This window comes from Salvelinus fontinalis, chromosome 9 (assembly GCF_029448725.1).
Source record: "Salvelinus fontinalis isolate EN_2023a chromosome 9, ASM2944872v1, whole genome shotgun sequence".
In the NCBI taxonomy this organism is placed as follows: Eukaryota; Metazoa; Chordata; class Actinopteri; order Salmoniformes; family Salmonidae; genus Salvelinus; species Salvelinus fontinalis.
The window spans coordinates 48,589,757-48,612,656 of record NC_074673.1 but is presented as its reverse complement, the minus strand read 5'-3'; the positions used below and the strand labels follow the sequence as shown (position 1 = coordinate 48,612,656).

General features: G+C 40.6%; 1 protein-coding gene across 1 annotated transcript in view; it reads right to left on the bottom strand.

Annotated features, from left to right (window-relative positions):
- LOC129862732 (plasma membrane calcium-transporting ATPase 1-like) overlaps positions 1-21,227 on the bottom strand; it is a 38,745-nt gene extending 17,518 nt beyond the window's left edge. Inside the window, exons 1-7 of the mRNA XM_055934646.1 lie at positions 20,843-21,227; positions 16,101-16,540; positions 11,325-11,522; positions 10,329-10,586; positions 9,983-10,108; positions 5,045-5,290; positions 1,867-1,893 (exon numbers count right to left, since the gene is read on the bottom strand). Coding sequence (XP_055790621.1) covers positions 1,867-1,893; positions 5,045-5,290; positions 9,983-10,108; positions 10,329-10,586; positions 11,325-11,522; positions 16,101-16,299 — 1,054 coding nt within the window. The 5' untranslated portion in view covers positions 16,300-16,540; positions 20,843-21,227. The remainder of the gene's footprint in view (positions 1-1,866; positions 1,894-5,044; positions 5,291-9,982; positions 10,109-10,328; positions 10,587-11,324; positions 11,523-16,100; positions 16,541-20,842) is intronic.
- Between the last annotated feature and the right edge of the window lie 1,673 nt (positions 21,228-22,900).

The window sequence follows — 22,900 nt, the reverse complement described above, 5'->3', positions numbered from 1 at the left end:
TACTAACAGAATGGAGCTAAGCACAGGCAAAATCCTAGGTTCAGTCTGCTTTGCACCAGACACTGGGACATTATTTCACCTTTCAGCAGGACAATAACCTAAAACACAAGGCCAAATCTACGCTGGAGTTGCTTACCAAGATGACAGTGAATGCTCCTGAGTGGCTGAGTTACAGTTTTGACTTAAATCTACTTGAAAATCTATGGCAAGACTTGAAAATGGTTGTCTAACAACCAATTTGAAAGAGCTTGAAGAATTCTGAAAACAATAAATGGTCAAATGTTGCACAATCCAGGTGTGGAAAGCTCTTAGACACTTACCCAGAAAGACTCACAGCTGTAATCGCTGCCAAAGGTGCTTCTACAAAGTATTGACTCAGGGGTGTGAAAAATTATGTAAATTCGATTTATGTATTTAATTTTCAATAAGTTTGCTAAAATGTCTAAAAACATGTTTTCACTTTGTCATTATGGGGTATTGTGTGTAGATGGGTGAGCAAAACAAATTATTTAATACATTTTGAATTCAGGCTGTAACACAACAAATTGTGGAATAAGTCAAGGGGTATGAATACTTTGGTCAACTCTGAGGTCAATCATTTAGAACCACACCAAAGCACACCCAAGGAGCCATTGACAATAAGTAATAACATAAAGAAGGCACTTCTAAAAGTCTATTTCACATGATAGATAGCCTGCTGAATTTGCAAGATAACTTTTCTTTCATTTTGATTTCGGGAACAATTGAAAATATGGCACTGACCCACGCATGGTGGTTTGATGTTTCAGCATTGAATCAATGACGAGTACTTTGTTCGACTAGCCACGTGCGGCATGCATGCGCAGTTACAGCTGTAGGATCTTAATTTGATCACTCTTTTTTGTTGCTGAGAATTTTCCTGCACAACAGGAAATGCAAATGTGTATGAGGTTTAAAAAGGCATCGACATTTTTTAATTTTCACTTTGAAATTTCAGACTTGATTTGCCCTAACGAAAAACTTATCAACCCATAGAAACATTTCCATGAATTATAATCCACATAATAATTTACAAATGCTGTTGCTGCAGGTTTATTTTCCTGCTGTAGTAAACTGGCTCAAATTAAGATCCTACATCTGTACAAGCTTGCAAGAGTTAGTGTCTGACAGACAAGCAATGTACACCGTCGTAGTATGGATGAAGCTAACTGAAGCTGGCTAGCTTTAGAAAATCTGAGTAGATCTAGCTTGCTTCGCAGTATACCCCTCCGACCATACAGATTCTACATACTGTTAACACACACAAATTAAACTAGTAAGTACCCAATATAAACACAACATGGTCATGGAGTGCACACAAACTAAACTAGCAGTCTCAATATAGATACAACACACAATGAGTACGGTTACATGCACACAATAATGTGATTATTGTGGATAGTACGATTAATAGTTCTATTACAACGTTTACATGCTTTGCAAAAATAACAATTTCCCTAATAATCCTGTTTACATGGACACAACTGAAATAAGGCTACTTGATGGCACTCTGATAAATGCATTTGATTCTGAGTTTGTACATATAAAGTTTGTATGTGAATACTACTTCTAAGACCGTACGTTCAGTATATTCAGAGTTTGCTTCGAACTCACTTTGTTTTTTCAGATCAAATACACCACTGGAACGCCAATTAAGCTCTTTTCATGTCATAATAATTTGAAAGATAACTCAGAAAACCAGGTGTTTTAATCGGTGTATACTTACTACGATTTTGACCTTTGGCCGATTTAAGATAAGCAAAGTAAGGTGTTTACATGACTACTGCCATAATCAGTTTAATATCAAATTATTACTGTGGATTTAAACGCACTCATTGACAAACTTACCTTTCTTGTTTTTCTCATCTCTTTTATCTGTGGAAAAATAAAGACTGCAGTTAATAATTTGACCATTTACACATCCGCAAAGAGCTTCTCACTTTTGCAGAGTGGCAAAACACTTTTAGTTCTAATATGTTCCCTTGGATGTGAGTTCCCTTGATGGCTAGCCCTTAGACACTGAATTGGAAACTATGAGGTGTGAATGCTCTGACATGCGTTTCTGTGTTAACTCCCTGATACAGTCCTCACTCACTCTGACAATCCCCTGATCAATGATACTGCGACTACAAACGTAAACAAAACACTCCCCTAACACACTTAGCAGCTATGCACCAGGTTGGTTAGTTCACAGGCGGTAACTTTTTTTTAGCCCTGGTATGGCAGGTTAGGTAACGTCCATAGTCCAACTGACCCAACTGCAGTCAGTTAACTAACTGAGATGTTAACCAACTGTGTCTAAGTCAGCATCCTCTATGGCGCTCTCACATGCCGTAATTAACCTGCACCAAGATTCAGCTACAGATACTCTGTCTGTGTATTGTGGTGTAAGGTGGGAACTTCCTCTATTTGGCCCAGCATCTGAGTGGGAATGTTGAATGTGCATGTCACTCTCACGCCACTGGCAGACACATCATATAATTCAAGATCGTTGAACAAAAAGCATAATTTCATTTGACTACTTACATGAATTATTATTTGACCACTTCAGTTAATACAGAGCTAATGTTGCAGGGCTTTCAAGCTATCACAGATTACAAAGGGAAACCCAGCCGTGAAATGCCCACTGGTGCTAACCTAACAGACGAGCTTAAAGCCTTCGATGCTCACTTCAAGGCAAGAGACATTGAACCAAGCAACACTCCTCCATAGCACATCAACACCATCATCCCAGACACCCTGTAACCACTGCAAATTCCATACCACCCCAACAGATCCACAGATGACGCAATCTCTATTACACTCCAACTGCCCTAGCCCACGTGGACAAAAGGAATACATATGTAAGAATGCTTTTCATTGAGTACAGCTCAGCAAGTTTGACAAACCCCATCATCAAGTTTACTGACGACACGACGATGGTATGACTGATCACTAACAACAATGAGGCAGCCTATAGGGAGGAGGTCAGTGTGGCCCCAGGACAACAACCTCTCCCTCAACGTCAGCAAGACAAAGGAGCTGATCGTGGACTACAGGAAACGGAGGGGTGAGCAAGCCCCCATCCACATCCATAGGGCTGTAGTGGAGTGGGTTGAGAGCTTCAAGTTCCTCAGTGTCCACACCACTAAGGAATTAACATGGTCCACACACACCCACATAGTTGTGAAGAAGGCACGATCTAAGTGATTACATGATCTAAGTGATTGATAGTTGGTATTCAGCATTCATAAAAGTATGCCTTATTTACTTTGAAGAACTACTAATATAGTGATTTTGTCCAACAGCATAGGCAACAGCTCAATGGAGATGAGATGTTGACTTGGAATGAAATAATAAAGTCACCAAATAAAACAAATGTAATATACACAACAACTGAAATATTTTATTAAAGTAAAGTATTGTGAAAAAAATGAAGGTTAATAAGCAGTAATTGTCACGCCCTGATCTGTTTCACCTGTCCTTGTGCTTGTCTCCACCCCTCACCAGGTGTCGCTCATCTTCCCCATTATCCCCTGGGTACCAACACCTGTGTTCTCTGTTTGTCTGTTGCCAGTTCGTCTTGTTTGTCAAGTCAACCAGCGTTTTGTCTCAGCTCCTGGTTTTCCCCAGTCTCTCTTTTTCTCGCCCTCTTGGTTTTGACCATTGCCTGTCCTGACTCTGAGCCCGCCTGCCTGACCACTCTGCCTACCCCTGACCCTGAGTCTGCCTGCCTGACCACTCTGCCTACCTCTGACTCTAAGCCCGCCTGCCTGACCACTCTGCCTACCCCTGACCCTGAGACTGCCTGCCTGACCACTCTGCCTACCTCTGACTCTGAGCCTGCCTGCCTGACCACTCTGCCTACCTCTGACTCTGAGCCCGCCTGCCTGACCACTCTGCCTACCCCTGACCCTGAGCCTGCCTGCCGTCCTGTGCCTTTGCCTCACTACTCTGGATTATCGACCTCTGCCTGTCTTGACCTGTCGTTTGCCTGCCCCTGTTGCTGTAATAAACATTGTTACTTCAACACAGTCTGCATTTAGGTCTTACCTGAAACGTGATAGTAATGGGCAGTCACTACCATCATGGGACTTTTATTCATTGTTTTATTCTGTGTTGTTACAGAATTCAACCCACATAATGCATAGTGCATTTACTGTTTAAAAAAAATATGGAAACCGAAATAGAAAACCGTGATTACAAAAAAAATAAATAGAACCGAAACGACCTCAAAAAGCACTAAGTGCTCAGCACTAGCTCTCTTGCACTGACTCAATGCACACACACACTTAACTGTACACACTCACACATAATTACACTGACACCCCAACATATACACACACACTATATGCGCCCACACACACACATAACATGCGCACACATGCATGCTTACACCACACAATAGCTGCTGCTATTGTCTATTATCTATCCTGTTGCCTAGTCACTTTACCCCTACCTATATGTACATAGTTACCTCAATTACCTCGTACCCCGGCACATCGACTGGGTACTGGTACTCCCTGTATATAGCCATGTTATTTTCTACTCCCTTATGTATATATATAGCCCTATTATTTTCTACTCCCTGTATATAGCCATGTTCTTTTTACTCATTATTGTTATCCGTTATTCCCTGTGTATTATGTATCTTTATTTTTAACTCTGCATTGTTGGAAAAGTAAGTAGGCATTTCACTGTTAGTCTACACCTGTTGTTTACAAAAGCATGTGACAAATAACATTTTATTTTAATAACCTTGTCTGACACCTTCTATGGTGGCAAATAGCTTTATGTCATGCCACTGGCAAAATGTAACTTAATAGAATCTGTAGGCCCTATAGGATAGCATCATGGAATATCTCATAACACATATTGTTGGACAGGGTTTTTCAAAGCAATTATATTCTACGCTTACTCCTATGATGGTGAGTCTCAACCAAAAGCAAGTAGGCCTATATTTCACAATTAATACAATAGAGATGAGGTTAGTTTTACAAATGTTGTGTAACAGATGACTATAAAAGTAGAATCCAGTTCCACATACTTTTCTTGTCCAGTTTGTCCTTCTTGTCCTTCTTGTCCTTCTTTTCTTTCTTCTCTTTCTTTTCCCTCTCTTTCTCCTTCTTCTTCTCCTCCCTTTCCCTCTTTTTCCTTTCCTTCTCTGCTTTTTCCTCCTCATCGTCATCTTCGTCTTCCTCGGCTCCGAGCAGGGTGAAAATGATGCCCGTCTGGGAGTTGACACCTACTGCTGTGATCAATATCTTCCCAGAACCCTCCATGACGTGGGTACCTGACGAAAGACAAACATGGACAGTCATTGAGACATGGTCATAAGAACCTGAAAAATATAATATCTCCAACTAAAATGGGATAGTAAAAGATGCTTCTTTCTTTTACAAGTAAGGCCATACAAATGCATTTAAATGTTTAACGGATAACATTTTTGTGAGGTGAGCAAGCGAATAATATTTGATTCGATTTTTTTAAAAAGTGAAGAGGGGCATGCGTTAAATATTTAATGACATGGGTATGACCAAACAGTATTTATACAGGAATAGCAAGATCATGCTGTTTCAAGTAGTTGTTAACCTGTTGAGGCTGGGGGCGCTGTTGTCACTATTTATGCTAATCGTGTAATTTTTGAAACGGCTTCCCACAAAATTCTTGATCGTACAATATGCATATTATTATTATTATTGGATAGAAAACAGTCTATAGTTTCTATAGGAGTTGAAATTTTGTCTCTAAGTGGAACAAAACCCATTCTACAGCAATTTCCCTGACATGGAGTCAGATTTCAGAAATGTTGGCCCCTGATCTGGAGTCAGTTAAAAGGCCACAGTTATTGCTATGAGTATACGGACACTGCTTACGTCTTCCCCTGGATGCCTTTACGTGATGACGATTTGAATGGGGTCGATTGCGCGTTCACAGGCACTACAAATTAAAAAACCCTGTAGCTAGGAACTCTTTTCTTGCTGCGTTATGCGCGTGGAGGACACCGACCCGCACCTGTTCCAAGCATTAGTGGAGGGAGTAATATTACTCTGGTCATGTTTCTACTCGTTATAGGAGTTAAAAACATCATAAGGTAGTTAATTTAAAGCGTTTTATAGCAATTTATATCCGTTTAGTGCGATTTTGGGACATTTATTTCTGAAACGCTGTGAATCGCTGGGCACGCTTCCAGTTCATCCCGAACGCAGTTGGCATTTCCACATGGCAAGAGGACAGCTTTCCACCAAAAGACGATTAGACCCAAGAAAGGATCCTTTGCCCAAGATACTGATGGAAGAACAGCTCAAAGTAGGACATTTTTATTATGATAAATCGTGTTTCTGTCGAAAAATGTTAGTGGCTTAGGACGCCATGTTTTTTGACGTAGCTTCGCTTGGCGCAAACTGTATTGAAAAGTAAGGATAAATTAAAAAATGTAATTCCGCGATTGTATTAAGAATTAAATTGTCTATCAATCCCTGTCCACCCTATATTTTTTAGTCACGTTTATGAGTATTTATGTATAAGAGTAGATCACTGTCTAATATGGCGCACGGACATTTTCTCACCAGCTGGGCTACATTTCACATTGTCTAACCATGATTTTGGTGGCTAAATATGCACATTTTCGATCAAACTGTATATGGATTGTGTAATATGATGTTACAGGAGTGTCATCTGAAGAATTCTGAGAAGGTTAGTGAAAAAATTAATATATTTTGGCGATGTTGACGTTATCGCTCACTTTGGCTAGAATCAATGCTGGGCTGCTATGTGCTATGTGCTATGCTAATATAACGATTTATTGTGTTTTCGCTGTAAGACACTTAGAAAATCTGAAATATTGTCTGTATTCACAGGATCTGTGTCTTTCGATTAGTGTATGCTGTGTATTTTTACGAAATGTTTGATGATTAGTAAGTAGGTAAACACGTTGCTCTATGTAGTTATTCTAGTCCATTTGTGACGGTGGGTGCAATTGTAACCTATGCCATCTACCTGAAATATGCACATTTTTCTAACAAAACCTATCCCATACCATAAATATGTTATCAGACTGTCATCTGATGAGTTTTTTTCTTGGTTAGGGGCTATAAATATCTTAGTTTAGCCGAATTGGTGATAGCTACTGGTGTTGGTGGACAAATAAAAGATGGTGGATTATGCTAATGTGTTTTTAGCTAATAGATTTACATCTTTACATATTGTGTCTTCCCTGTAAAACATTTTAAAAATCGGACATGTTGGCTGGATTCACAAGATCTGTGTCTTTCATTAGCTGTATTGGACTTTAATGTGTGAAAGTTAAATATTTAAAAAATATTTTTTTTTTGAATTTCGCGGCTCTGCCTTTTCAGTGGGGGTGGGGGGGGAGTGCCGCTAGCGGCACCCTCAGCCTAGACAGGTTAACTTCTAAGCGCTCTTATGAATATTGATTGACAGTAATAAGATGCCAGGGTAAACAACAAATGAAAACAACAATGGAAAAGCAAAGGGACCCAGTGGTGTAAAGTACTTCAATAGTACTTTAAAACTTCTTGCGAATATAGGGGGTGCTGTTTCGACTTAGCATAAATCGGGCTCCAGATTAAACGGCTTCCTACTCAATTCTTGCTCGTACAATATGCATATTATTATTATTATTGGATAGAAAACACTCTCTAGTTTCTATATCCGTTGGAATTTTGTCTCTGAGTGAAACAGAACTCCTTCTACAGCACTTTTCATGACAGGGAGTGAGATTTCAGACATCTTGGCCCCTGTTCCCAGGTCGGTTGTAATGTCCCTGTAAATGCTATGGAGAAACAGACACTGCCTACGTCTTCCTTTGGATGTCAGTACGTGGTGACGCTTTGAATGGAGTCGATTGCACAATCAGGGCCTGTATAAAACAGCAAATACCGGAAGTAGCTTTCTTTTGCTGCCTGCACCTGACGCACGAAGGACGTCGGACTTGCCTCCTTCCAAGCGGTTGTTTAGCCAGTAATATTTCTCCGGTCATGTTTTTACTCGTTATAGGTGTTAAAAACATCATAAGGTAGTTAATTTGAACCGTTTTATAGCAATTTATATCCGTTTAGGGCGATTTTATGGCATTTCTGTGTAATGCACTTTGAAGCGCTGGGCACTTTTCGAGTGCATGGTGAACGTTAGTGACCATTTCAACCGGACAAGAGGAGATCTTTCGACCAAAAGACGATTAGACCGGAGAAAGGATTCATTGCCCAAGATTCTGATGGAAGAACAGCTCATAGTAAGAACATGATGATAAATTGTGTTTCTGTCGAAAAATGTTAAACGCTTATGCCGCCATTTTGTTTGGTATAGCTTCGCTTGGCGCAACCTGTATTGAAAAGTAAGGATAATTTAAAAAATGTAATTCAGCGATTGTATTAAGAATTAAATTGTCTATCAATCGCTGTCCACCCTGTATTTTTTAGTCAAGTTTATGAGTATTTATGTATAAGACTAGATCACTGTCTAATATGGTGCCCGACATTTTCTAACCAGCTGGGCTACTTTTCTCATTGTCTAACCATGATTTTGGTGGCTAAATATGCACATTTTCGAACAAACTCTATATGTATGTTGTAATATGATGTTACAGGAGTGTCATCTGAAGAATTGTGAGAAGGTTAGTGAAAAAATTTAATACATTTTGGTGGTGATAATGCTATCGCTCTTTTTGCCGTGAATCAATGCTGGGGTAATGTTTGCACATGTGCTATGCTAATATAATGATTTATTGTGTTTTCGCTGTAAGACACTTAGAAAATCTGAAATATTGTCTGGATTCACAGGATCTGTGTCTTTCAATTAGTGTACGCTGTGTATTTTTAAGAAATGTTTTATGATTAGTAATTAGGTAATACACGTTGCTCTCTGTATTTATTCTAGTCGAGTTGTGATGGTGGGTGCAATTGTAAACTATGATTTATACCTGAAATATGCACATTTTTCTAACAAAACCTATCCTATACCATAAATATGTTATCAGACTGTCATCTGATGAGGTTTTTTCTTGGTTAGTGGCTATCAATATCTTTATTTGGCCGAATTGGTGATAGCTACTGATGCAGTAAGAAAATGGTGGAGTAAGAAAATTGTTGTCTTTTGCTAACAGTGGTTAGCTAATAGATTTACATATTGTGTCTTCCCTGTAAAACATTTTACAAATCAGAGATGATGGCTTGAATCACAAGATCTGTATCTTTCATTTGGTGTCTTGGACTTGTGATTTCATGAACATTTTTTTTATTGATATCCCTGTAACTTTAGGCTAGGCTATGCTAGTCAGCTTTTGTGTTGGGGGGGATCCCGGATCCGGGTTTGGTAGGCGTTAGAGGTTAAAGTATTTTTTACTTTACTTCACTATTTATATTTTTGACATCTTTTACTTTTACTTCACTACCTTCCTAAAGAAAATAATGTACTCTTTACTCCATACATTTTCCCTGACACCCAAAAGTACTCATTGCATTTTGAATGCTTAGCAGGCCAGGAAAATTGTCTAATTCACGTACGTATCAAGAGAACATCTCTGGTCATCCGTATTGCCTCTGATCTGACGGACTCACTAAACACGAATACTTTGTTTGTAAAAGATGTCTGAGTTTTGGAGTATGCCCCTGGCTATCTGTAATTTAAAAAACAAGAAAATGGTGCAGACTGGTTTGCTTAATATAATGAATTTGAAATTATTTATACTTTTACTTTGATACTTAAGTATATTTTAGCAATTCAATTTACTTTTGATACTGTAGACTTTTACTCAAGTAGTATTTTACTTGACTCATTTTCTATTAAGGTGTCTTTAATAGAAAATGATAATTGGGTACTTTTTCCACCACTGCCACCACCTTAATTCATAGTGGAAAGAACAAACGAAGCGATGCCTCTGGGCGATGCCCAGCTTGATCCAAATTGGACCTGCATCTAGACATCAGCCATATTATATGAAGAGAGGAAGGTTCATCGTCATTACCTGACAGCAGCATTGGATCATTGTCCAAAGTCTTCTTGACATGGTCAGATTCACCGGTGAGAGAGCTTTCATCGATTTTCAAATCATTTCCCTGGATCAACACACCATCAGCAGGAAGAAGGTCACCTGGGGAAAACGTACATACTATACATGAACATCAGACAGTCCAGCTGGGTGAGTTAGCTCATTTAACCCAGATTCAGACAGAGTAGTGGAAAAAGAAGGGTAAGGAGAGTTATATCAAAAGTAGGATTGAAGATGCTCTTTGGTTTTAAGGCACACGCGCATACGTAAGCTCTCACGGACACACACACATACACAGGTCACTTTTCCTTCAGGGCCATACCGTATTTCACTTGTGCAACGTCGCCGACTACGATCTCAGCCACGTGAACCTGGATGACTTGGCCTCCGCGGACCACCGTAAACTTCTGCTCCTGTTCGATGCGGCTCTGCAGCCCGCGGAACTGCTTCTCTTTGCTCCAGTCGTTGAACGCTGTCACCAGGACCACACAGACGACGGACAGGAGTATGGCTGCACCCTCAATCCAGCCCGCGTCTGCCTCCCCCTCATCCTCCACCCCTCCCGCTGCCTTTCCACAATCTGAAAAGAGGGACAGTTGTCACTATCTGGACATGCTACAAAGAACAGAAGTACAATGCAATCCCTCCAGAATTGTGTTTTTAAGCCTAGGCCTAACCCTAAATCGAGGACAAATGGCTAATTCATTCTGACGACATTGCCAATGTTGTCGTTGGTAGCATGGCCATCTAGTGATTACCCAAGGGGACAGATACAGTGAGTCCCACAGAAAGTAGCCGACAAAAGTAACCTATAATGATTATAAGACAGGAAGTATCACTGTCTTGATCGCAGGAAGTAAAACTGGCTACCCACTATGCCTCTAAAGAGTCCTTTGAAGAATGGGATTATGGATTGATTGATGTGTATCAAGAGTATCAGAGTAAATCCCTGTATGATTATTCAATGGGCAGGATACTCACATTTTGTACCAATTGATATCTCTTTGTGCCAATAAAGCCAGAGAAATGAGATCAAACCAAACTGTGTGAGCATCCTCGGGAAGACGCAGCAAAACATCTGAAATTAGATCTAGGCTACTTGTTTTGGCCTCCAATGAATTCCAAAGTATCTGTCCAATAAACAATTACCAGAAAGTGCACAAACCAGACACGTGGAAATTGCATGACTGCATGCATGAAGTTTACAGGTGCAAAGTAGCAACAATCTGATCATTTGGTATTTGACGGAGTAAATATTCATTATCTGGTGACGAATCAATTAGAATACATGGCATTTCAAATGAGAGGAGATACTTACTTTCTCTTTCGGCATCTGGAGGTCTATAAAAAGAAAGGCCTAATGAAATGATGGCTGCCACTTCTAGGATGATTAGTGTCACATCTTGCAATGCTTCCCACACTAATTGAAGAAATGTTTTTGGCTTTTTTGGAGGTATAACGTTTTGTCCAAACTCCTCTTTCCTTCTGGCAATGTCGTCGGCATGGCCTCCTAAACCTAGAGACAAAAGAGGGAAAGGAATAATGCACAACTGTAAGGCATTTGCATGGTCTAGAATTCAAACATTAGCAAATACATGCATGTCACTCTCTCCTGGCTGAACTCCCTTTTTAGAGCCATGTAGTGCAGACCTGTGTTTATATTTGTTCTATGTTCACAGACTGAACAGCAGAAACAGAACCTGTCAAGAATGGGAAGCTTGGCTTGTTTTTGGAGGCTTTCGAAGCTAAAGCTTCAGACCTTTGAGGTGGCTCTGCATGGTGGCTGTGTTCATGACAAAAGAGGGCCATGAATACAGTTCATGCAGCGTTACCACAAGGGTCTCCAGCACAGGCATTCGATGTCAACAGCAGGGAATCAATGACTTTCAAACGGACAAGCCCTCATCTGCCCTCAGACAACATACTCAATAGTCGGTTTAAAAGCAATAGCTCTCAAAATACTGTAGTTCCAGTGAGATGGATCTCAAAACCTTTTTTTACGTTGTGCATGAGATGACGGCAATACCATGCAGAAATTATGCAAATCCCAACAGTCCGTATGGGATCATGTTTATCGATGCACTTGTGAGCTGCAATATTCCAATATCTTTGGTAATATTTTGTCATTTTGCGGACAGAACGTGTCATAAGAAAACCACCCCAATCCACAACAAAACCTTTTTGTTGGACATGTATTCTCGCTGAAAGGATTTCATTGATGAATTCCTCACTGTGACACTGTACTTTTCTTTACATTTAATCATTGACAAAGTTATAAATAACAAATACCTACATTTCCATTATGTGACTCAGCCTCTGCAGCTCTGATTCAGAAAGCAAACCAAATGAATCTCTGAGCTATATGAAAAGGCAACCCGGCAAAAGACGTCACACAACGAACCATGTTTATCACTCGTATATTCTCATTCGATCTAACAGAGATGACTAGTGGCTCTATGATAACAACAAATAAAAGACACAAGAGAAGAAAGCCAATTTGTAAGTCGCTCTGGATAAGAGCGTCTGCTAAATGACTTAAATGTAATGTAAATGTAAAGCCTTGTGCTAATGTGAGTTACACGTGAACATTGAAGTTACAACTCTGCCCTGAGTGTGTATGTATTTAACGTGCCCAAAAAGTAATGGTCAGAGCCACAAACGATGTGTGTGAAACAGAGACGCTGCTCTCTGTTGTGGCAAACATCTGGATTTAAAAAAAATCATGTCATGTAACATTTAGCAGTTCAAAATGACAAGCATTGCTGTTTGCGGGCACAAAACGTCAATCAAGGAATGAAGAGTAACAAACCGGGAAAGTTCAACTAGTGAGGAGAGATGGTCTGCAATTGATCATATGAGCCGCCCAAAACTGGTCTGCACAAAACAATTAAAAGTAACTACCAATTGGATATCACAAAATTGGGGAGAAAAAGTGGTACATATATATATATATATATATATATATATATATATATATATATATATATATATATATATATATATATACATATATATGTGTGTGTGTGTGTGTGTGTGTGTGTGTGTGTGTGTGTGTGTGTGTGTGTGTGTGTGTGTGTTGTTGTTTATGCTCCAGGAGACTAGTAGATGTAATTAAATTAGACTGAACTTTAATTGTAATCAAAGAGTAAGAGTGCAGCTCTTTGAACTAATATCATGAGACATGACCTATCTTGCGTTCCCCCTGGAGAGCTGATGACTCCATTGTTATCACTGCAGTAGGGGTCAAATGGCTGCTTTTGTGACTCCATGTAGCACAGCATTGGCCTTCTCTGACCTGAGTTGGGTTAGTATGCTTATTCCCTCTAAATCCCTCTAAGCGATGCTGCTTCTTCTGATGCTTTAAGGTTAGATTCCAACTCAGGGAAAAAACCCTGCGGTGATTCTTCACCCTATCACTGAATTGCATATTTCTTGACTTATCTTAGATTCATTCTGACTATTTTGAGGAGGTGTACTTGTTGCTACAGCGTCTCAAGAAGGACAAACAGTTATATTGCCGCTTTTTTCTCATTTTTCAAGCAAAGCTCTTTTAAGGGAGAATGCGAGGCACAGACGTTCACTTCGCCTAGCCGAGTTCTGCCAGGAGCAAACCCAAACTAGTATGCGGGTGCCTTTATACTAGCACCTGCCATTTGCATTTTATAGTGCAAAATGTATATGTGTGTCACATGGATTTGCAACTGTACTCCTTTTCTTATACCGTCTTAAATTGGGAATCATGTATGCTGCAGGATTGGAAATGTTTTTTGTAATCTGAGAATACCATTCCCTTAGAGTTCACCAAAAGGTCATCAAAGGGATTATGCAGAAGGACAATAGAGAAGTAGTACTGAAAGGCTTGTCACAATTTGGCCTGTGTACGCTATGTGTGTGCTCGACTGACAAATTCAGGTATAGATTGGAGCAGAATAGGGCATCATCACAAGCATAGCAGTATCAAAATGGGAAAAGGTTCATGGCCAACATGTTAGCCAAACATCTAACATCACATAATTCCATCCACATAGGGATTTATAAAACGGCTTGGTCTGAGTAAAGCTGGTTCCTGTTTCCCAACAGCCTACAACTGGCAAAAACATACATGAAAAAGCCATTATAATTGCTAGTAAATGTGTATCAATGCATATTTCTGAATTATAAAAAAGGATTTTAGTTGTCATGCTTTTAATATATATATACATGTTTACCAATTAATGTATTAATTGTACGTACAGTGCCAACAGAAAGTATTCACACCCCTTTACAGTTCCCACATTTTGTTGTGTTACAGCCTGAATTTAAAATGGATGCATTTGAGATATTTTGTCACTGGCCAGCACACAATACCCCATAATGTCAAAGTGGAATTATGTTTTTCGAAATTGTACCAATGAACTAAAAATGAAAATCTGAAATGTCTTGAGTCACAATAAGTATTCAACTCCTTTGTTAAGTTCAGGAGTAAAACTTAGCTAAATACGTCACATAATACGTTGCATGGACTGTCGGCAATAATAGTGTTTAAAATGATTTTTGAATGACTACTTTATCTCTGTACTCCACACATACAGTACAATTATTTGTAAGGTCCCTCAGTCGAGCATTGAATTTCAAACACAGATTTAACCTCAAAGACCAGGGAGGTTTTCAATGCCTTACAAAGAAGGGCACCTATTGGTAGGTGGGTAAAAATAATACCTTTTATCATGGTGAAGTTATTAATTACACTTTGGATGGTGTAGCAATACACCCAGTCTCTACAAAGATACAGGCGTCCTTCCTAACTCAGTTGCCGGAAAGGAAGGAAACCGCTCAGGGATTTCACCATGAGGCTAATGGTGACTTTAAAACAGTTTAATGGCTGTGAGGGGAGAAAACTGATGATGGATCAACAACATTGTAGTTGCTCCACAATACTAACTTAATTGACAGAGTGAAAAGAAGGAAGCTTGTGCAGAATAAAATATATGCTGCAAAGCAATTCACTTTAATTCCTTAATACAAAGTGTTGTGTTTAGGGCAAATCCAATACAACACATTACTGAGTACCACTCTCCATATTTTCAAGCATAGTGGTGGCTGCATCATGTAACGGGTATGCTTGTAATCATTAAGGGCTGGAAAGTTTTTCAGGATAAAAAAGAAAACGGAATGCAGCTAAGCACAGGCAAAATCCTAGAGGAGAACCTGGTTCAGTCTGCTTTCCACCAGACACTGGGAGATGAATTCACCTTTCAGGAGGACAATAACCTAGGCCAAACACAAGGCCAAATCTACACTGGAGTTTCTTACCAAGAAGACAGCGAATGTTCCTGAGTGGCCAAGTTACAGTTTTGACTTAAATCTACTTGAAAGTCTATGGCAAGATCTGAAGAGATTTGTCTAACAATGATCAACAACCAATTTGAAAGAGCTTGAAAAATGTTGAAAATAATAAAATGGGCAAATGTTGCACAAACCAGGTGGGGAAATCTGTTAGAACCTTACCCAGAGAGACTCACAGCTGTCATCGGTGCTGTGTGAAAAGTGTGAGTTATCCCCATGTGTAGAGAAGTGACAGCCGGGCCCTGCAGATTGCCGTCCACTCAGAGCCCAAACCGTAGCACACACCAGTTCCCCTCAATAAACTCAACAAGACATTGCGCTAAAAGGCTTGAGATTGGTGTAGGAGGAGCAACTCATGACAACTCCAATGGAATCAATGCAGTATCTAGAATCATTCTGCATGGCAGTTGTAGATGCTATTTCGAATTGTTCTTATATTCAAAATGTAACCACAAACTTGTTATTGGGGGGTCGGGTTGAAGTCAATTTAATTTCAGCCACCAGATAAATCGGCAATCAACTCATAAATTGAATACGTCCATTACTTAAATTAGGGGTTTTCAATTTGTAAATTATTACAATTCGCTGCAGGGGGGCCCAACCAAATCTCGCTTAGGGCCCCCAAAAGGCCCAAAAGGCCCCCAAAAGGCCCAAAAGGCTGATTGGAGTTAAGCCTATCCCCAACGAGTAATAGGAGAATTGGTGTGTGAAGCACCAGACCTGAAAAAAGAACAAAAATACAAAGCAAGATACTCAGCAGCATATTTACCAGAAATAGGTGATGTTCTTAGTCTGGTACAGAGTCCTTCGACATCTCCGTAACATTCCTGGATTCTAGCTATTCCCTCAGGTCCCCTGAGTTCCATGAGAGACCGCAGCTCCTTGAGAGAGCAGTTGAAGTCTCCAACATCATGATTGGCCTGTGCATGTCGACCACGCTTTGACCCACGGAACGAGTTGCTGGCCATGTCTCCTCTACAGTGCACCACTCGAGGGTGGTGGAGAGAGGCTTTCCCAAAAAGGCAAGTAAAATCCTCAGAGGCAAAATACGGTATTTCCCATAAACTGCTGTTATTTCTCAGGGGTGTAGGTTGCTTGACTCCTTAGAGCATGACTTGGACATGTAGAAAGCCATTTTAATTTGATTCCTGTAAGCCCACTCTCTCATCTTGGCTGTTGATGTTGGCTTAAGTCCTCACAAGGCTACATCTGAAAAGACAAAAAAATATTGAGTAAAGGTTTTTCCGTTTATCTTTGAAGTCATTCATGTTGAAATAAGGAACTGGATCCCGCATATGGCTGAAACGCTATCTAGTAATGTCACACTAATAAACAAATACATTGAACCCCAAATCATTTAGTTACACTGATACTCCTGTCAATATACTACAATATGATCAAAACACTTGTAGTAAACGTTTTACATTGCATTTACATGTTAGTCATTTAGCAGATGCTCTTATCCAGAGTGACTTACATCTGAGTGCATACATCCTCATATTTGTTTTGTACTGGTCCCCTGTGGGAATTGAACCCACAACCCTAACATTGCAAGTGCCATGCTCTAGCAACTGAGCCACACAGAAACCCTCAGCAACATATGGAATCTGCCTTTTGAAACACACGTCTGTTAAAGTAAATATGGATATGGAGATCTTTACCAATGTTTATGACAAGCTTCTACACAGCCTCTGTATAGAAAAGCTATTTGAGGAAGAAGTCACCCAGAATTCTACCATGACATGACCATCAAATCATTCCCTTTCTCCTGAAATGATGAGGACATTTTGATGGTCTCTGGTATGGCTCTAGACCTCCCATCTCAGTAAATCAATCAATCAATCGTTTTTTGACTCAACTTGAAGGGAGAGTTCTGTTAGGGGTGAGCCTGTCTGACACTCACACCCACTGGCCAGTACACAAAGTGACAGCCAGCTTTAAACACAAGGCCCTGCGAAGTCTATTTAAGACAGGAAGTCACAAATTAGTTCAGGTACATAAAAACTGACACGTTGGCCCTGAAATGATCAGCTTTGGGCAAAGTGTACTTGACTTTGTGTACTTGGAATTTGGAGAGAAACGCTGGAAAAAGGACCCAAAGATGTTGAGGACCGATCTGCTCATCCTTACTGACACATCTAAGCCTAGTGGGGCTAATAATAACACACAGGGTGAAACTAATTGTCGGCACGATGGGTGTGCCTTGCAATGAAAACTGTGACGCCTGAAGACATCGATCCTTGGAGTCGATTCGGTGGTCGAGAAAGTCTTGTAATTTAACAGCTGATCAGACAGTGTCTGTGACGGAGGGAGACAAGATTAGCAGGCCCCGACTCAAACACCAGACATCAGGCCTCTCTTATTTGTATCCGCACGGAGCAATAAGAAGAATAACCCCTTCAAGGAATGACACCGTGCAAGCACGGCTAACAAGTGACACTGGACGACACCTTACAGCGGTAGCAGAGAGAACCAGCTTGAGCATTATTAAAGAGACATGACACATTTTCCGTACAACAATTAACACTGACACTCACGATGGATTTTAGAGATTGCTTCTGTGTTGACCAAAAGATTGAGTGTACTTACTAGAAATCCACTCTTTTCATATCGTCATAGCAACAGGAGGTATATGTCGGTAACACCACAGGTCCGATTAGGGAAGGCAGTGTCTTTCACAGAACTCCAGAAACATCCCCATAATCCCCCTAGGAGCATCGACAAGCACTTCTGAGGGTATCCAGTTAGTTACCCTTCTCAGGGTTACGTCCAAATTGCAACTCTTCCTTTAAAAATCAAAGTTTGACCTTCAGTGCACACGCTCGACCGACACAGGCTTCATTAGAGGGAAAAAGGCTCGCTCAATGATTATCTCAGGAAAGCTTCTTCCTTAATCTAATTAGACAATCTGTGGCATCGGTGCGCTCTACAGCCACTGCTTGCCGTCCCTGAGAGAGCCACTAACACTGTGATGGGGAGACACTGTGGAAAAGTGAAGACACAGCCACCTCATATTTTTCTCGACCAGTTTCACTACCACTGTCCATTCAGCTCTACTTTGCCTGTGGTGAATGACATCTGTCAAAATGCAGACTAGAGAACAATTAAAAGCACTGAATTAGGATGAATATCTTACAATCACAACCAGGGAATGTACCATGTTCTGGAATGTACCGTGTTCTGGAATGTACCCGTCCTTGGTTGAAACCTTTCCAGGTAGACTGAACTTCCTACTCAAGGGAGGCACACTGCCTAGATATCACAGACCCCCAGATGTTTTATTCACTTCTGTTTGACACTGAATGGCCATGGAATACAATCTTCTCTTGACAATTTGGATTATATTCTGACGTCTACTTTATGCCTTCAAGCACAAACAGATGAGCGCTTTCTATTTAATTAAATAAATTGCTACAATAAATACTCTTTCACAGCCTCGACCGGTGAAAGGTTTGTTTTTGGTGAAACGTTTTAATTATGTAGATCTCACTACAAGACAAACTAGAGCCATGGAGTTATAACCAAATGGTTCGAGCACATTCTAGCCTAAATAGCCTAGATTAATTGGGCCACAATACAACAACAAACAAAACGTCACAGGGTCACCTGTAACATACAGGAATGGATTAGTTGCATTGCGGCAACCAATTGTTGCGTGCCACGTCATCAACTGTGCAGTTAGGCATCAGATTGCTATATGATAAGATGTGGTAAACGTATGTGTTAAATACCTATCCAGGCATTGTAAGATCTGGCATCGGTCTGCATTGTAGTCCTGATCTAGTGACACTACAAGTGTAATGATGCCACATCGCGGACCGAAGCTGATTTAAGTTATATTCATCAACTCCGGGACACCCTACAACTTCAGGGAGCAAGTCATGGGAAAATGAGTGTCGAATCTAGGCAATAATGTGAACAATATAAAATATGAATATTTCTATAAAAATGACTCACAGGATACAGAGCATTGACCTAAGATATATTTTGGCTGGAAGCATTCTGCTCTTTCATGTCAGGACCTTTATATCAGTTTGGACCTTCCCCCAGGATCTCTGTCTATGGCGTTCTCTGCCTTTGAATTCATACACTGCCCGCAGAAAGAATTCAGCCATTAACACGTATGGATGCTAGTTGCATTTCAACAGAACGAAAGTAGCCTCATGACCCCGCTGATGAGCATGCATGTTTGTCTCTTCCATCCATTACACGTTTGTCTTTGTGAATCTCAGTTACTACGGAAATGATTGAAAGACCTTGTAAAGGTAAGCACAAAAAAAAATGACTCTCTCGTCAATGATCTTTTTCTGTATTCTTAATGCTGAATGGAGGCTGGAGAAACACAAATGTGTGTGTGCTTGTGTGTGTGTGTGTGCGACGTGCGTGCGTGCCTGGATGCAACGTGTGTGATGTGCATTCGTAGTGTGTGCTCTCGGGTTTGTGTGTGTGTGTGTGTGTGTGTGTGTGTGTGTGTGTGTGTGTGTGTGTGTGTGTGTGTGTGTGTGTGTGTGTGTGTGTGTGTGTGTGTGTGTGTGTGTGTGTGTGTGTGTGTGTGTGTGTGTGTGTGTGTGTGTGTGTGTGTGTGTGTGTGCGTTCAAGTATGATGAATTGATCACACTTCAAAGGGAAAAGGGATGAGGAAGTAAAACGCTCCATAACAACAAAGACAACAGGAGAAAATGAGTCAATGGATTTCTGCTGTAAAGGTCAAAGTTGGGGAGGTTAAGTAATTCATTTTGACAGCTTTCCTTCTCCACTGAGGCCATCAATACTACAACAACAGGCATAATCCTGAAATCTACTTGAAATGATAGTCCTGATGGCACCGCTAATGACTTCAGATCACACATCCCCCCCTTTGGACAGGGGTTAAATTCTCGCTAGAGCCCTTTCTGTCAACATGCCCCTCTATCTGTATCTCTCTTCTTTATTTGATGACTTCACTACAATAAATAAAGAAAAATACTTAAAAAGACAACAACTCCCACGTTGATACATCATCAAATGGAAATGTTTTGATATTAAATCCGGTAAAAAACAAGGTCAGCGTTCACGGAAACACGTTGATTCAAACAGCTCGTGACATGGCAACATTTTAAGCCACGTCATGTTGCTTCCAGTTACATAGATGCTTCATCTTAAAATGGTGGCACCTACCTATCCCCTTGTAAATGCATTCTCAGACAGAGAATATATTAATAACGTCTCATGTGTTGCTACGACACAGTGTGCGTGTGTTGTTAGCGTGACAGAGCAAATAACAAATAATAATAGGATAAATAAACAATTGGTGATAATTCTATTCTAAATACAAAAAGCTCTCACAACTGGTAATGCAAATGTCTTATTTTGACCAACAAAAAGGGAATAATTTCAGAATTCTACTAAAAAAAGTAATTCTAATAAAATTATCTGCAAATCCAATGAGATCCAAGAAACCAGCCAAGAGCCCACAAATGATTGTTTATGTTGGTTTGATATGATAGTTCATGTCAAGGCGGAGTCACTTACAGGTGAGTCACAGAGGGGGCCGCCGGTGGGGAAGGGCTCGTGTGCAGAGGTGAAGAGAAGCCGCCATGTCAGAAACATCCAGAAGAGCCCTGTCTATCTGTCCATCAACGGTCCCACACACGAATGGAGCCCGGTCCTGCTGCCCAGCTTCATCCTTTGCCAGCCCTCTCTTGCACGACGACAGCACGCAAGCGGCGCTTAACTCCGATTGCTCCGTCTCAGGGACAGTAGAGAGCACGACCTCACCGAAACAGGATTAGCTATAAATAGGCATGCATATCCGTCCAGGGGCGGCTGCGTGGCAGTGGCTCAGTCTTTGCCTGTGTGGTACTCTGTAGCACTAGAGCGCTAAACACTTGTGGAGTAAACTACTAAACCTGTGTACCCTCACTCAACCCCACCCTACTTCACCCACCAGACATTGGGTTAGCTATAGCTCCAAGGGATTTAGGGAGTGATGGGCAGGGGATTATGTTAATCAGACTCCTTTCCCGTCCCCTTTGTTCTACAGAGTCCTGCCTCTCACTATGCCCCCAACTCCCCAATTAAGAGATCAAGCCAAGTATCCCATGATCAAGGCCTCATTTCACCTCACTACTGCTGTGTTTTACACATACTGAAATGCAGTGCACATATCGCACATGCATGCACACACCCTCCCGTGCACAGATGCCCACATTCAGAGAAGGATTAAACTACACTGCACCTACACTGATGCACACACAGCCAGATTACAGACGCACATATACACACGACACAGAAGGATTATACACAAATGCACACACCCACACATACACTGCAGCTAGACAGCAGGATTAGAGGCACACACAAGGACACACACAGAAAGAGACAGAGAGAGAGAGAGATTACAATGCAGTTCAGACCCGGTTGCCTCTGCAGAATGTGCAGATCTGATATGTAGGGCAGCAGAGGAAGAGGACATTATTTAATGCAATCTCTCCAAATAATATGATACCCTCCCTGCCAGTGACACTGTTTGAAAGCTACCCTAACTTGACATTCGGCCAGGGCAACCACAAAGAGTGATGAGCCTTTGAAAAGCATAGCGACCAGGCTGCGTTTCTCTACCATGTCAGCTTCTTTCTGAGAGGATTGTTTGTTGCTTGTGGCTCCTAGGTATTCGATCCTTTAGACAAAGGGCAATTCCACAGTAACGGAATGCCCCTTTGACTCAGTTTTTCACTTGAAAATGCATACCAAACAAAAAACATTGATTTCATAGTTCAACAAACCATACAAGTCTATACACAAGGACTACTTTTTGTGCAAAAACTAATTTAGTGGAAGAACTGTCCAGATGCAAACTTTGGTAACATATTTTTTGTGACCACGTGTTCCAAAAACGTTAAATACCTGCTCCGAATTCTGATTAGATGATATCTGCATAAAGAATGGGGGTATCAGCTATGACATGGCACCTTGAGTTAGAAAAAATCTCTTATGGTTATTGAACTACAGCAAGTGAAGTAGATTTACACCTGATCTGAGTTACGGTAACAGATTTACATCATGGGTCCCTGATCTCTACTACACAGAAATGCATAATTATGGATACGAATGTCATTCTCCTCATGTTTCACATGTTTGGACATCAAAGCGCAGCACAGTAGAGTACAGCACAGTACAATACAGCACAGCAGGGTACAGTACAATATACTGTACTCTACTGTGCTCTACTCACTGTACAGTACTGTGCTGTACAGTACTCAGTACTGTATTGTACTTGTTATGTACTGAACTGCGCTACCCAGACTTGTGAAACAAATGTCTATGATAGGTTCAGATTTGGTAACGGAATTATGAGTTTTAATCACTTCATTATTAATAATCAAAATTGATATAAATTAAATCACTATGACTAATTGATAGGTCTACCATTACTTGCTACTTCTATGAACTTTTATTATCCTTCCTCCTCATGCAGTTTTTGATAACAGAATCCCAAGCAACAAGGCAATATTCCTTAAACTTACAGACGGTAAACAATTTCTCCAAAACAACATTTTGATATGTTGGCAGGGGTCTTGATGTCAACAT